This window comes from Exophiala bonariae (genome assembly GCF_035927105.1).
Source record: "Exophiala bonariae strain CCFEE 5792 chromosome Unknown scaffold_27, whole genome shotgun sequence".
Classification (NCBI taxonomy): Eukaryota; Fungi; Ascomycota; class Eurotiomycetes; order Chaetothyriales; family Herpotrichiellaceae; genus Exophiala; species Exophiala bonariae.
Window position 1 is genome coordinate 486,426 of NW_027042502.1, and position 15,110 is coordinate 501,535.

Genomic DNA, 15,110 nt, shown 5'->3' on the forward strand with positions numbered 1-15,110 from the left:
GCAAGATAGACGAGAATCAGATCTTACATTGATCGTCTATATAATTCCCCGCAATTTCGAACCCCATACTAAAGTAACCCAGCAAAAGAATCTACATGTTTATCGAGGTTCGTTAATACCATCCATATACTTAATTGCTCCACGGCGCACGAATGGAAAAAGATCAGCACATACAAATAGAAATGTCTAAAGATTCTGCCGCTCGATCGGGAACACCAGTAGCCCATGACGAACGGATTGAGATAACTGGATCAAAAGATGCATCATTCGAAGACAAGCTTCGCTCCAAAGACATCGGGGCCGAGTATGCAGCTGTCGCTGACGACGCAGAGTTCGACACGGCTACACAACGAAAGTACCTTTGGCGTGTCGATTTGGTGCTTATGCCTATCCTTTTCCTAACGTGGGGTCTCCAGTACGCAGACAAAAGTATACTCAACAGCGCAGCTCAATTTGGGATTGTCGAAGATCTTGGACTCTCAGACACAGTGCTCGTCCACGGCCAAAAGAGAGTCAGCTTGTCAAAGTTCTCGTATGCTGTTATGCTTTTTTATTGGGGATACTTCGTTGGAGGTACGTGATGTTCTGTCTTGGATTTTCACAGAGCTTACTGTCATGCATAGTCCTGCCTGCTACCTATCTTGCGCAGCGAATGCCTCTTGGGAAGTTCATCGGCGCATCTATTGTCGTTTGGGGCATTGTTACGATGTCAACCGCGGGAGTAACATCATACCCTGGCCTGATGGTCAATAGGTAGGTGGGCAAGTCATTGTTGGCAACCCTAGCTGATTGCTGTGGCCAGGTTCTTCTTAGGTGTCTGCGAATCCACTCCAGCTCCAGCGTTTTCTCTCATCACAGCGATGTGGTATAAACGGGATGAGCAACCACTGCGTATCGCCATTTGGTATTCAGCTTCCGGCGTCGGCAGTCTACTGGCTGGCATTGCATTCTACGGTATCGGACATATCCACGGCTCGCTTCATCCATGGAAATACCAGTACTTGATTCTGGGAGCGTTTACTGTGATTTGGGGTTTGGTTGTCGCGTATTTCCTTCCGGATAACCCGATGAAAGCTCGGTTCCTAAACGCCGAGGAACGCATTTTAGCTGTCAAGCGTATGCGTACCGACCAGACTGGCATTGAGAACACAACCTTCAAACCATACCAAGTCAAGGAGACTTTCCTAGATCCCAAGACTTGGCTTTTGGTTCTCCTCGCCTTCACCATAACCCTCGTCAACGGTGCTGTCTCGGGATTTGGATCTATCATTATCCGCAGCTTTGGATTTTCTCCGTTTCATTCTGTGCTGCTCACTGGGAGTGGCGGCGCCGTGGTATTTGTGTCTCTTATGACGTTTGGGTAAGTCCTGTCAATGAAATCACATCTCTGCCTAGTGTGCTACTGGCGAACACATACTGACGAACGCCAAAGGGTTGTCGTTCTTTTCTACAAGAATCAGCGCAGCATTGTGATCATTTTTTCGACACTTCTCGTCATATCTGGCTGTGTGATGATATGGAAATCCAACTGGAAGAACCTTGGCATCCCGCTCGCCGGATTCTACTTGTTGACATTCTTCGCTCTTGCGTACGTGATGCTATTGTCGCTGATGACCGCAAACACGGCTGGGCACACGAAAAAGGCATTGACTTCCGGCCTAGTATGGGCTAGCACCGTGGTCTCCAACGCTGTTGGTCCACTACTTGTCAAGACGGAGGAAAAGGCAGAACACTACCCAAGTCTCGTAAAGCCACTGTTAGCAGTTCTGGCACTATCTGTCGCGATGATAGTGGCACTTCGGATCTATATGACGGTGCAGAATAAGACCCGAGACGCGAGAGGTGTCGTTACGGAAGCCGCTTTGTCAGAGACTGCGTTCGCAGATATGACTGATAAGGAAAACCCTAACTTTAGGTACTCTTGGTAGATTTGGTCGACCTCGGCAATCCATGGTTGTGTAGATACTGTATATTGTCGACTGAGAAAATTGTTGGAAGAATCCGTGTAACTACTTAGCTGATGAGGAGGGTGTATAGGTGAAGTCTCGAATCGTATATGCTTTTCGCAGCACTCTTCATTGTAAAGACGACCAGAGGGTGGTAAGAATTATTCTAGTTGATAAATATAAGTGGTCTTCTGAACAGGGGAGCCATGATTCTTACCAGCTGGACCAATGCTTAATAAAATACGAATGACAAATGCAGCAAAGTCCCACAGATGTAGAAAGACTATGCTCATCTAGACTATGCTCATCTAAATTTGTCTATCAATGAACAGATAATCGACAACTATATCCAGAATAAGACTACTCAGTACAAAACCAGTAAGGACGGGAAATGACAGGGAGGTTCGCGAAGGCAACCAGATTAGTTCGCACTTAGTTTGTGGCGCTGACCTCTGGCTGCCGGGAGAGTGAGGCTGAAGATAAGGTCACTGTTGGGGCGAAAGTCCAGGACAGAAGATTGTGATGGAGGCTGATAGTGTCGATGCCAGGAAAGCAAGGGGCAGAAACGAGTCAAGAACCTGGCCTAGTTAACTCCAATCTGCAAGCCACCGCGGAGATTATGCCACCTAACTGGGTGTATTTATGTCGGTGTGGCACGTAAGGCTGGTAGGCAACTCGAGGTAAGGTACTTTATTTCATGGCGCTCTGTTTCGTCGGAGAGTCTGCCTTCTAACCGACCGTGTGCTTGGCGATGTATGGCGAGGACTGAACTATCTCAGCCTGACCTCCTCTATGCTGACATTCTTTCATCTTCACTTTTGATTGTATCCACCGAGTTGCGATCCAACTCCAAAAGAACCAAACCACCAACAGTATGGCACAAACAGCAGTGCTTAGTCGAGAAAAGCACGTGAAGCTCAAAATTCCTGTCACCAATTCTAGTTATGTCGCACCGGAAACGGAGAATGGAAACCTGGCCCACAGACTCTGGGGAAAGTGGAGAGCTCACACCATCATGTTCCTCACTTTCTTTGCAGGTCTTGCTACAGCATTGGGACACCATTTCATGAATATGTCCCTTGACAAAACTCAGGTGGATCAAGCAAAACTCTCCCAGGCATGGGCATCGCGATTCAGCACATCGTTAGCATTCTTGGTCCAGTTTTTCTTTGTATCTTGTGTGGGCGTAGCATTTGTACAGCGACAGTGGCTCAATTTTCATCACAAATCCTACAAGGTTGATGAAGTCGATTCACTGACAGGGATTTTGGGGAATATATTTGACTTCTTTGGTGGTTTGGTATGGCTGCGAAACCCAATTTTGACCATGATCGCGATAATTTCATGGCAAGCATTCGTTTGACGGATCGTTAGTATCTTGCTAATGGTTCTAGGACTATACCTCTTGCGACGGTCATTGCTCCGGGTTCTTTGTTGACACAACCCATGCCATATTCGAGCATGGTGAGTATACCGGTGCCTCAGGCATCTTTCGACAGCAGTAGCTACGCCTTAGTGGGCCCAACTGGCTATGCTTTCCCATCGAACCTGGTCTTCAGGATTGCATACGCAGCAGCTATGTCCGGGAAACCACTTGCTTTGCCCTCAGCTTATCAGAATCAGACTTATGATCTCACCTTCTTCGGCCCTGCCATTAAATGCGGCTCGGCAGATGTGAGTACCATTGCCGCAGTGTCTACCACGCTGACCGAGACAAATGATGATCGTCTTTCCGTCATTTATGTCTCCTGGGTCGGCGACAATGACCATGGACTCCTTGATCCCAGCACTAACAGCCCAAACGGCTGGCTACAATCTAGTCCATGGGATTCCTATTACAAAGCTCAAGACCAAAGCTCTTCGGATGCAGCGCGCATATTTGTCATGACGAACATGGCGGGTCTCTCAGGGGGTACTCGTGTCCAAGTTACTGAATGTCTGCTGCATAACGCAACATACAACACCAAATTCATATTTCAGTACCCAGAACAAACTATTATACCTACAATTTCACAGTATTTCAATACTGTCTCGCAAACTGATCTTGATAATATGGTTGACATGGTTGGTAATACCACTAGCTCAGCAATTCATTCCTATACAGCCATTATGGAAGCTTTTGGAAAGCTTCTCGTTGGAGCAAGCATTTACGGCAGTGGGTCCGGCTATACTGCGCAAACCGTCTATTCAACCTATGCGTATCTAAACGTCAACTGGAATGAGTCTAAGAATGTTCCGGGAGACCTTGAGAGATTGTTTCAAAACATCACGTTGAGCATGCTCAGTAATGACACACTTATGTACGCAACTTGACTTGCCAAGTTACTTGGAACAACGAGATAAATGTATTTGTGATGAGCGGCTAACAATACAATAGAAAAGATCATACTCAGGGTGATTATATCTCTGTCAACGCAACGACGTACCCAAACACCTTCGTCTACAGGCCTCGCGATCTCCTCATAGTCTACGGTTTGAGCCTGTTCTGCACAGTGTTATGTTCTTTAATAGGCCTCCACGCCCTACATATCAACAAAGCCAGTTACCAAAACATCTTCTCGACATTCGTGAGAGTGACGGGCCATCCAGAGCTACACTCCCTAACAAAGCTTGACGACACTGGCGCTGACCCAGTGCCCAAACAGCTCGCTGAGGCGAGGATCAGAATGAGGGCAGGCAATAGTAGCGAACGCGATCGGAGTTAAACTGATCTTGTTCGTAGACGGAGTCGAATGTGACGATAGTATGGGTAAAGTAACAAGACAAATAAATAGAGGACCAGATTGAAGGATGGAAGCCAATGGAGCCATGATAGATTGACTTATCGTACGCAATTCTCGTGCGACGGTTTAAATGGATTTTTCGATACCTGGTGGCCACATGACTCGGCGATTCGGCGGCACTTCCAGTAACCAAGGCACCACAGATTTTAGGGTGAAGGGCCAGTACCAAGTAGCTCAAGAACTTGCACTTTCTCGTGGAGACAGCTTCATACATCTCTCGATCAACGTGTTATCGTCGAACTAATAATGACGACTAATTCACGAGTATAACTGGAATATCATGGCTCAACACCCATTATCGCATTGAACTATCCCCAAAAGTTGAATGTCTTGACAAAGGATGATTTCTACCGACTGGCAACATCTTCGAACCAAATAGTGGGGATGATGATACCTTGATGACGCTGCTGATTGGAAAGGGCAGATATTTCTCCGTGTGAGTTCTATTTAATAGACCACCTCCACGTTATCTCCCTGCAAACCGGGACCACAGCATCCATGCCGATAGGGTCCCCACCAAGACCAATAACGACGCCACAAAATAAGACCAGATAGGCGGCTCCCCTGCGCCATGTGAGATCTCTCTTATGTTCATGCCGTAAATAGAGGCCACAAGCATCAGAGGTAGATAAATGAAAGTCAACAAAGTGACTCGCCGAATGCTAGCAGCAGAGGCATTGGCAGCCATGCTTTGCTCAACCGATGCTTTTGTGTCTTGCAAGGTGGCGATGTTGAATATCAGATTGATGATGTTTTCTGTCTGAACAGTGAGTGCGTCGCAACGTGAATAGCACTCGTCGAGCACCAGGTTACATTTCGCAAGGTAATGCCGGAACGCCTCGTGCAGCTGGTTGGTGACAAAGTATGGATGAGAACACATGCCAGTGTTCAAGTCCTTCGCGGCATTAATTCGTCTCCGCGCAAACGCCCACATTGGCAACAGTGGGTGGAGGTCCCGCATTGCCTTGAGCTGTTGATTTGAAGTGAGCTCACCTTCTATGCACTGCTTGCTTAGACCCTGCAAGTGGACATCGGCTTCATTCAAGAAAAATTCCCACTGATACCGCACGATGTACATGATTTCTGCCAGAATCTGACCCTGTCCGGCGCGATCCTCTCCCTCACTGGAGGTTCTTTCTTCCTCTCGAGTCATGAGCTGCTTCATGCCGTCAGCAATGGCCTCGTCATTAGCTTGGAAATGCAAGACACCCCGGAATCGATCACCAACTCGCATAAACAGTGCAGCAATCATAGTCGTGTGCCACTCATAGTTGCCAAACGTGGCATATGGTGCGGCCTGTGCACGAACCTTGGCTGGGACACCAGTTGGCAAGTATTTTTCAATTATCTGCAAGCCAAAGAACGCGTAGCTATCAACTGTATTGCCGGTGCTGAGCATGACGAATTGGAAGTTGAAAAATCTGGGCGTCAAATCAAGGTAGTGTCCCAGGGCTTGAACGGCCTCGCCGGATGCATCTCGTAGGAAGAAGAAGCTGCTTTTCAAGTTGTCGGCATCTGGTATCTGAAGCAAAGCGAGCAGGTCAGGAACAGACCAAACCTCCCCGGTCTGCTTCCATGATGATTGCTGAGAAGAAGGGTCTCCCGGAGTATAAGTGTACTTCTGTATCCAGCAGCGATGGTGTGAGTTCTCTGCAATGAACTTTTCAAGCTCATTGAAGGTGAAACCAGACGACTTGCTTCCTGGCCAGCGCTTGTGAGGAGGTTGATTTTGCACTGGGATATTACTCTGTGTTGCGGGTATTGTTAAGGGGCCGTTTGGGTTCGAAGACATCCACCAAGCAGATCTTAACGCCATGTCAGGTGAATTGTGGAAAAAGGAAGCCATTGATGTACCAGATGGTGTCTTTCATTGTTATGTGACTTTTCTTTTTCCTGCACGTGCACCTCGGGTGCGACTCGCACATGGTACGAAAGTGTTGGAGAATGGGGTACACATTCACCCTCTTTCATGCCCAAGGTACCCTACCACCTGTGCCTTAGCTAGTGGTGTGCGGATAGGGGCTCCAAAATCCATGGGCCTTCATGCATTTCATTCGTCTGATACCTTGTTGCATACAACTAAAGGTACGCCTTTGCCTTCTTCGTCTACCCTAACCCAGAGTTAGCAATTGGCGGGGGTGAAATGTTGGCACAACACCACCGACCGGCAGATCATGTCCGCTCCTCTTCGTTTAGACATTATCGGATCACGTTCGACACTAGATTCGATCATGCAACAATCGAAGCGTGTTTTGAGAATCAGATCTTTACCTGCGGATGAAGATGCGATCTGGTGATATGTAACAGCATTGTTCAATGTTAATGTAGGCGTCTTCGAAGACCGTTGTACGATGAACTTATGTTGTGTCGTCTTCAGAATCCGTCCATCATCGGCTGCCTTCAGCGTCTCTCCCAAGCAAGAAGAGACTGCTCTTCCTAAAACATGTGCTGTGTTCTGCTTCTATCGCGAAGTTATAAAAATCCAATGATCATCGAGGTCTGTGACCATCTCGTCTTGCACTGTGGCAATGACTTGTACCATGACGTACGCACGTTGCTAGGAGGACCGCGTGCTCCTGGTTGCATGCCCCATCACTGCAATTGGACCTCGTCACAGGCGGTGTTCCATCTATGGCTGGCATCTCGCCAGACAATATGGGTGAAGTTGTCGCTAAAGCTGAAGGTATGGTGCTCGACTGTGGGTGCAGATGATCCGCTGATGATGTTATCCACTGAGAGAAACCTGTTATTCATTTTCAGTAGAGTCTCTGGCTACTTCTTGGAGAGGAAGCATGGCGTTTTTATGACTGTAGAGCCTGCCGGCAGCCTCTTTGACCAATGGTGCCAAAACATGTCTTGTTATTTGCGTAGACTTTGTTTGTCCGAAGCTTACGCCACCATCATCTTCGAGGCTACCAGGTGGTGTAACATGATGAAAGCTCGACTCGGGCACTATCTGCTGCAACCTATCGCATTTACACAGGATGGGATGCTAGCGTTCTGCAAGGTTCGAACAGGAAAGAGTCTCCTCGATGCCATTGTAAATGTGAGGTGGTTAAGTACGTACGATCGAGAGAAGAGCCGGCGACATCATAGAGTTGCTTCAGAACCTTAACACTGGTTGCAAGGTAGTCTTTGAACTTTGGGACCGTGCGCCAAACCGTACATATCGGCTGTTCATCTTCGGAAAATGGTTTGATAATGTCCCCCAGTCCGCTTGCAAATAGCACCAAGGCGTCACTTTCACGGATTAGGGCAGGCCAACCGCCACTTGTTGTTTTGTCAATGGTCCATTGTTTTCTCCGAAGGGGTGATTGCTCTTCAACGACAGCTTTGAATTCAAAACCCTGAATGGTCTCCTTTAAATTGGTGGGCACCGTCATGCCAGCTGCTTGATCTTCTGTCACATTTTGGTCCAGCAAGAATTCGAGAATAGACCATAGTCTCCGCACCAGGTCTCTGAATGTGTATGTCTCACAGTCTGACAGATCGACAGATGCTCCTCTTAACAGTGCCTCTTTGGCACATAATCCTGATGGTTCGGCTGAGAACAACTTAACTGGCTGCCCATTAATTTCGAATGGCTCGTCTTGGTTTCGACTATGTGCCAGGTGGAGAATGACCTCGGATGTCGGAACAAGCCAAGCTCTTCTCTCGATAGTGTCGTAAAGGACGATCGGGGTCCTTTCTGCCATTGAGACTATTCTATTATACGGGCCAGCGCGTTCGATGTGACACTTGTCAGCTTTAGGTCCTAAGGCAAAGTTGAGTTCGGCCAATCCGATTTGTTGGAAGCCCAAACCAGCTCCTGTGAATTTCAGCGAAGACTGAATGCCTTGAGCCTTCGAGTATGAGATGTTTTCGTATTTAGCTTCGTCGGATCCTAGCAGGGAGTGGACCTTAGGATGCCATCCGACAATCGCTCTTGCTTGTCGTGCGGTTTCAAGATTTACCTCGTTCAGATATGCTCGGCTCTTGCAGAGGGTGAGTGCCTTATGATATGACAGCCGGTGCTCAAAATCCGGGTTACCGACAAGATGCCACTGTACAATATCACCATTGCACCTGATTGGTAAGAGCATACTGGAAAATCCCTTCAGAACCACACCACCTTGATATTCCACCACGTGGCTGGCACCCACTATCGCTGCCATCACTTCCAGAGACACCTCTAAGCCCATCTCGTCTTGGCGTGCAGGTATCGGATAATCTCGAGCGATAGTCGCTCCACGGAAGTGGCTCAGCCAACAAATCTCCTCGGACGAGTGTAGAACGTCAAACTCGAATTTCAGAGCGAAGTTGACGAAAGGGAAGGCTCCCTCTGGTGGGAGGGTTTGAAAAGCAGCTTTACAGTAGGCGACTCTGTGTTCGTAGGGTGGAGTGTTCAACGCAGCTCCAATCCAAGATAATTGTTGAGCAATTTCGACGAGCATTTGCTTCGTTGCAAGGCAATGTACCTGTACGATGGAAGCTGGTGCCTCACTGTATCGCTCAGAAATTTTGACCGAGATTGAAGAGTCATCCTGGGCCAAATCGTGATGGTCTACATGCTCAATCTTCCCAGCTGGAGTGAGGCCTTCAAAAACTGCCTTCTGTAGAGCCGAGAGGAGCCTCATGCCAGAACGTGGCCAATTGACCCTGAGATATTCCGAACATGTAGTTGCATGGGCATACAATGCAGATCCTGTTAAGACAATGATATCTCCAATTCGTTGTCGGCGATTGCCAAATTCGTTGTCGAGGTACTGCAGAATATCCCAATCCATGTGAAAGTGGGCGGAATAAAGCTCCTGGTTCTCCCTTGAGATGACCTGATCATGCTGGAGTGCATGATGGGGTTCACTCCGAGAAAAATCTTGGATCCGACTTGCTATTGAGCTGTTAGCTAGGCGTTCGTCATAGTAAAGCGCTCGACGAAAGGATTGCACTAGATTCTGGAAAGGTTCGCACGAGATAAGGTCTTGAAATGAATGAATTGAATCGTGCATAACAGAATATTCTGTTTCCATCTCGTTTCCAGATGTGTGATCGTCTCTCACGGCATCGACTATTTCATGAGGATCACTCTGGTAGAGTAAATCAAATGTGTCAGAGAGTGACTCATGTTCGCTGAACTCGTGAAAGGGCAAAGTCGTTGAAGTCGATGCTAGCGGAAAGGAGGTCAACTTCTTGTGAATGAAGTGAATAATCTTGAGTTGAACCTTGCGAATGAAATCGGCCGCTTCCACAATTTCGTTCATGGGCGTTAACAGTGTGGAGGACTGGAGCTCGTCTGAGTAAGTCCCCAATATAGCTCCCATTGTCGCCCTGAGGAAGTCTGTGGAATACTTTTCAATTGCAAATCCCGCCCATACACAAGCCCCAGACTTTTCAAGTAGAGCTTGACCAAACAATGGAATGAGGTGTTCCATGGAGTCATGTGGCAGTTCCGGAGATGGTTCTAATGATGGTGTGACAGAGACTGAGAGCTTATCGTGAGACCTCGTGCTTCCAAGATGAGGCCGTGCCTGAGTTACCCTGGATGCGGATGATTCTGGAACTGGTGCCATGTTGCCATTGGCTATAAAATTGGTGGGCGTATGATCTCTCGCAATGAACGCTGGGTTGGAAAACTGTCTTGCAAAGAGATCCAAGTCTGTGATTGCACGATTTTGAATCCTGGCTGTCGGTTCACGGCTCTCTTCACTCAAAGGCACTGGTGTTGTCTGATGTGATGGTAAAAGGTTTTCCTCTGGCCGCGGTACAGACCTCGAATTACGCTCAAAGTTCTGATCCGGCGTTGACTTTGGGAGACAGGTATAAATGCAGTTGGTACAACGCCAATGATCGCAGGCTGTGCATGCTGCAAAGATAGCCATCGACATCGGCATAGGAAAAGCTGGTCCGCATTCGCAACAAATCCAAGCATTTGCTTGGGCCATTGATGGCCCCCATGACGACAGTCCCTTACCCATCTCGGCACACTGGATGAATAGCGGTTTGTGGTGTGATGCTTTTTGAAGAATAAATGGTTGTAAGCTGTTTGGGCTTTCAATAAATAGCTGCCATGGAGTTACGGTGATGGCTCCTCCCGATCGTTAATCCGCCTTCTTGTCAACAGCGTGTGTTCGTGATAATCTGCAAGTGAAGAATGTATGTTGGTCGTAATGGGCGTCGAAAGATACTAGATCGCGAAGACTGGACTTCTGATGGAGACAAGGCTGAATAAAGTTCACGCTCGTCAAGTCATCGAGCGGAGCATCGGCAAGTTGTAGCATGACAACAAAGTGGAGCATAAGAATTACTTAGTATTGGATATTCTGACAGGAATAGAAAATCGGGGAGAAGCGCAGTTGGTGGAACTTAGATTGATCGAAAAGAACTTGAAGCAGCTCTTGAAGTCACCCAAAGCAGCTCACACGGGCCGTTTTGCCTGATGCTCCGCCCTCAAAAGCGCCTAACATAGCCATATGGCGCGTGTCTGGGTGATTCGTCTATGATAGTGGGACAGGACATGGCTGAGTCAACCCTGCAGATCTTGAGCAGCACGCCGAAAAAAGCTCATGGACAAATTGGAGTGCCGCCGTACTGGTGGTGCCTAAAAGGCTAAAGTGGAAGAGTCTCTGTGCTGGCCATGGTAGATTCAGAACTGATTGATGTTCCTAGGTTAGAATCCAGGATTGCTGCAATTCTCGACAGGGATTGAACGTCAGGCTGATATGAACTGGTCGCCGACCTTGAACAGTTGGGTGATGTAAGACCAGTGCTTGAAATATTGATTTAAGCTGCTCTGAGTAATCTCAGCTACCAAATAGCCTTCGCAGTAAATAATCATGAGTCGGATAACTATATACAATAGCAGTTGCGAGCCAAATATGCTCGCAGAGCGGTGAGATCCTTCTTGTCTGGAATAACTACTAGTCAGTATAGGTCGCTCATATCAAAATTGCACAGAATTTGGAGCCGAAGCGTAGCTGTTTTCCATGGACCTAGGTAACTAGTGTGAGCGCGGTATCGATATGGTACCACCATCACGAATCGACTCCTAGTTTCGTAGCGCTTGTCAGGGAGTATGAACTTTCACTATCAATATGACTACTAAGAACATATAAAAGAATGATTACTAGTATTCTTTGCGAGATGACAAAGACAAATGGTCAGAATTTACTGATCAAGTGCTCAGTACTAAGTATCTAACTACCTAGGTATCTAGGATACCTAGGTATTACTCAGTAGGCAAGGAACTCACTGAACTCTTGATCGACTCTCTTTTCGAACGCCGCTGTTCTCATCTAGCGACATGATGCTTCGAGGCAGGAGGTGCAGGTACTGATCTTTCCAATCCGAAGGATACCTAGATTATGCAGCTTGATCTAGACTTTCGGCTCCTGTAAATGTTTCTGTTGGCCTGTCACTGAAGCATAGCGATCGACAAAGACAAGGGACGAATGATGGGGAAAGAAGAACCGTGCCTAACTTCTAGCTGCCGTTCACGCGAGGCCTGAGGTTTAATCAGAAGGAAGGTCGATGGGCGCCTCGGGCCCCTCGGGCCGCTTATCCGGGCTAACGTGCCGACCACAACGGGCGACTTAGGGTGATTTAACTTCCACCTGTCAAAAGAACGTCAGTCGGCTTTCAAAACATCGACGTCTACATCACATCTGCATCAAGATTGTACGGAAGATTCGGTGCTCACTATGCATTTCAGCCTGCTCTGGCGATGAAATGATGGGATTCTTACCCGAAGTCACTCTCTTTCTCAAGTCCCCGAATGCGATTATATTGTGGATATTCGAATGTTAGCAGGCAGGAGAGTTCACGGGGAAGAGACGGCATTCTATGGTTCTGTGTCTTTCGAGAGCAAGATGATCGGGAGACAGCGCATCCGAGATTCGTATTCCAATGATCGCCAGATCATGCCATCCCATTTTTTTCTGCTAACTCTAGCGAATGTCCAACCCAGCACTGAAAGGTGGGTTTCTGGCGCCGGTTAGAAGTTCCTGCCAACAGCAAGGCTTGTTGAGCGGGAATCCCCTCTTTCATGGCCTGCCTTTGATCATCTCCATTTGTCAATCCGAAAGTGCAGATCACACATCTCAAGTGTTAATTGTGATGGCAGACAGATCACCGAGCAAATGCTTCATCAATCAGATGTGACTCGGAGATGAGAATTTGAGAACTGACCAGCATCCTTTCACTATCAATTGGTATTCATCAGCATTTGAGACGTTTGAGCACTGACTGTGTATGGGTCGTATGCGCGCGTAAGAGTGCGATACGAAGTATGCAAGGGGTTTCTCGAGCCACATGCGATAGAAGGTCCAGCACGTGCGGGCTTTCCATCCTAGCACGGTTGTGCCTGATCCCATAACTATTCTGGTTTCTTTTGACCATCGACATACTCTCACATCCGTCTTCGAACTCATTATCTCTAGAATTCCTGACGATTTTCCCGACCCAAGCATTTCAGGTGAAGAAGAATTACTTCGGCATGGAGCCGTCCATTCCACTTCTAGAGGAATACAGTGATAGCCCCGTAGAGCATCATGAAGAGAGCCAGTTTGATCACGAGCCCAAGCCCATCTTATCACAACCGCCACCACCTCCACCGAGATGGACAACGGGCAAGCCATATCGGCTGCTCACAACCTCGTTACTCATAGCTGCTCTACCCCGGTTCCTCAGGCCAGGAGGCTTGGCCCGAAAATCAGACAAAATCCATTCTACAGCATACCTCGACGCGCTCAGAGGCTATGCCGCATGCATAGTCTTTGCAGGTCACTTGCTCGGCTACCCGGCCGCCATTCAGTACCCATTCCTCCGGGTTTTGACCTCGAATCGTGGAATGGTCGATGTCTTCTTTGTCATTTCTGGATATGTGCTCAGCTACCGAATGCTCAAGCTGATGCGGCAGAAGAATGCAGATCTTCTGCTACAAAGTCTCGCATCGTCAACTTTTCGACGATACCTACGGCTATACGTACCTACAGGAATCGCCACTTTCATCGCCATGCTGCTCGTCTACACTGGTCATATCCCAAGTGCGCCTAAACTCGCCACATTCAAATTGCAGCTCTGGGATTGGATCGTTGACACTATCTTCGCCAGTAGCCCGTTCGCGGATCTCAGGGGTTGGTGGTATGGCGACGTTTTTCGCACCAAATACCTTGATCAGATGTGGACCATTCCTGTTGAGTTCCGTGGCAGCATTATCCTCTTTGCCTTCTGTGCGGCGAGCTGCAAGTTATCAGTGAAGGGACGAATGGTCCTGACTTGGCTGGCCATACTCGCCTGCTATATCTGGAACGTGGTGTATGTAGCCCTGTTTCTGCTGGGTATGTTCGTGGCTGAGTTGTCCCTGGAACGAGATCAGGAAGCGCATCAGCCACGCCTTCCAGCCTGGGAGGGATTCTCTGCAGCAGGAAAACGGCTGATCCGGTCTGTGGGCCTCAATACTGCATGCATCGTCATCTTCATCATCTCGCTATTCCTCCTCAGCCAACCTCACGACCCCGGATTTGGTAGCAATGGTCCATTCCCTTGGCAATACCTGACCAAGCTGACCCCTAGCTGGTACTCTGGCCCCGGAGAGCCAAAAGAGCATTTTTGGCTCGGAATCGGCGCGTTCCTGCTGGTCCTATCCCTTGAATTCTACCCGAAGTTGCAAACCCCTCTCCGGTGGAACTTCTCCCTCTACTTGGGCGAGCTATCGTTCGGTCTCTACGCCGTACATCCCATGGTCATCTGGGCGTTGTATATCAACAAACTCACGCCATATCGGCAGATCTACCTCGGGGAGTCAACCTTGGCGTATTTTCCTGGTGTGATCATCACGAGCGTGGTGTCTTTGTGGGCTGCAGACTATTTTGAACGAGTCGATCGACGCGTGGTGCAGTTTGGAAGATGGCTACAAAATAGCACTTTTGAGAAATGGCAGGCGCGATGAAGCATGTAAATATTGAGGAGAGGCGAGTTGCTTGATCACAGAGAGCATTGTTTGATCAAGAAAGTTGTTGTCCAAAGGTCCAAGAAATGGTTCTAATGCTGATGCTTTGGGAAATTCCCATCTTGAAACTATCCACCAACATAACCATTATAGTAGTTTAATTGATTGACGAATATGTACAAACCAAACGACCAAGATGCTGAAACCTGCCAGCAAGGCCGATCCGTTCATATGTTCGTGAGGTAGCCTCGTCGCCACCCGTCGCCAGCCCAAAAAGTCTTAGCTCAGCCTTGCAGTCGCAATCATGTGACGAGCCCATCTTCCGATTGATCTTCCGAGCTTCACATCATTTCCTTGCCGTGCAGTCCTACATCCATATTTTATGAACCATCGTCAACCACCACGAACTGTGCTGGGGTTTGGTGTCACCTAACCTTTCTCACTGCTCACTATTTC

General features: G+C 48.1%; 5 protein-coding genes across 5 annotated transcripts; 3 read left to right on the forward strand and 2 right to left on the reverse strand.

The window, feature by feature from the left end:
• Positions 1-182: 182 nt before the first annotated feature.
• LTR84_007087 (uncharacterized protein) lies at positions 183-1,928 on the forward strand (the record flags this gene model as incomplete). Its single annotated transcript, XM_064850642.1, has 4 exons — positions 183-573; positions 624-753; positions 803-1,360; positions 1,433-1,928. 4 exons carry the CDS (start codon positions 183-185, stop codon positions 1,926-1,928), a joined length of 1,575 nt encoding a protein of 524 aa, XP_064702711.1.
• Positions 1,929-2,820: 892 nt separating this feature from the next.
• LTR84_007088 (uncharacterized protein) lies at positions 2,821-4,651 on the forward strand (the record flags this gene model as incomplete). Its single annotated transcript, XM_064850643.1, has 3 exons — positions 2,821-3,089; positions 3,341-4,246; positions 4,324-4,651. The coding sequence occupies 3 exons, from the start codon at positions 2,821-2,823 to the stop codon at positions 4,649-4,651; spliced, it is 1,503 nt and encodes a 500-aa protein (XP_064702712.1).
• Positions 4,652-5,195: 544 nt separating this feature from the next.
• On the reverse strand, positions 5,196-6,545 carry LTR84_007089 (uncharacterized protein; the record flags this gene model as incomplete). Its single annotated transcript, XM_064850644.1, has 1 exon — positions 5,196-6,545. The coding sequence occupies one exon, from the start codon at positions 6,543-6,545 to the stop codon at positions 5,196-5,198; it is 1,350 nt and encodes a 449-aa protein (XP_064702713.1).
• A 1,159-nt stretch (positions 6,546-7,704) lies between these two features.
• On the reverse strand, positions 7,705-10,593 carry LTR84_007090 (uncharacterized protein; the record flags this gene model as incomplete). The annotated part of the gene is made up of 1 exon (XM_064850645.1): positions 7,705-10,593. One exon carries the CDS (start codon positions 10,591-10,593, stop codon positions 7,705-7,707), a length of 2,889 nt encoding a protein of 962 aa, XP_064702714.1.
• A 2,606-nt stretch (positions 10,594-13,199) lies between these two features.
• LTR84_007091 (uncharacterized protein) lies at positions 13,200-14,654 on the forward strand (the record flags this gene model as incomplete). Its single annotated transcript, XM_064850646.1, has 1 exon — positions 13,200-14,654. The coding sequence occupies one exon, from the start codon at positions 13,200-13,202 to the stop codon at positions 14,652-14,654; it is 1,455 nt and encodes a 484-aa protein (XP_064702715.1).
• Between the last annotated feature and the right edge of the window lie 456 nt (positions 14,655-15,110).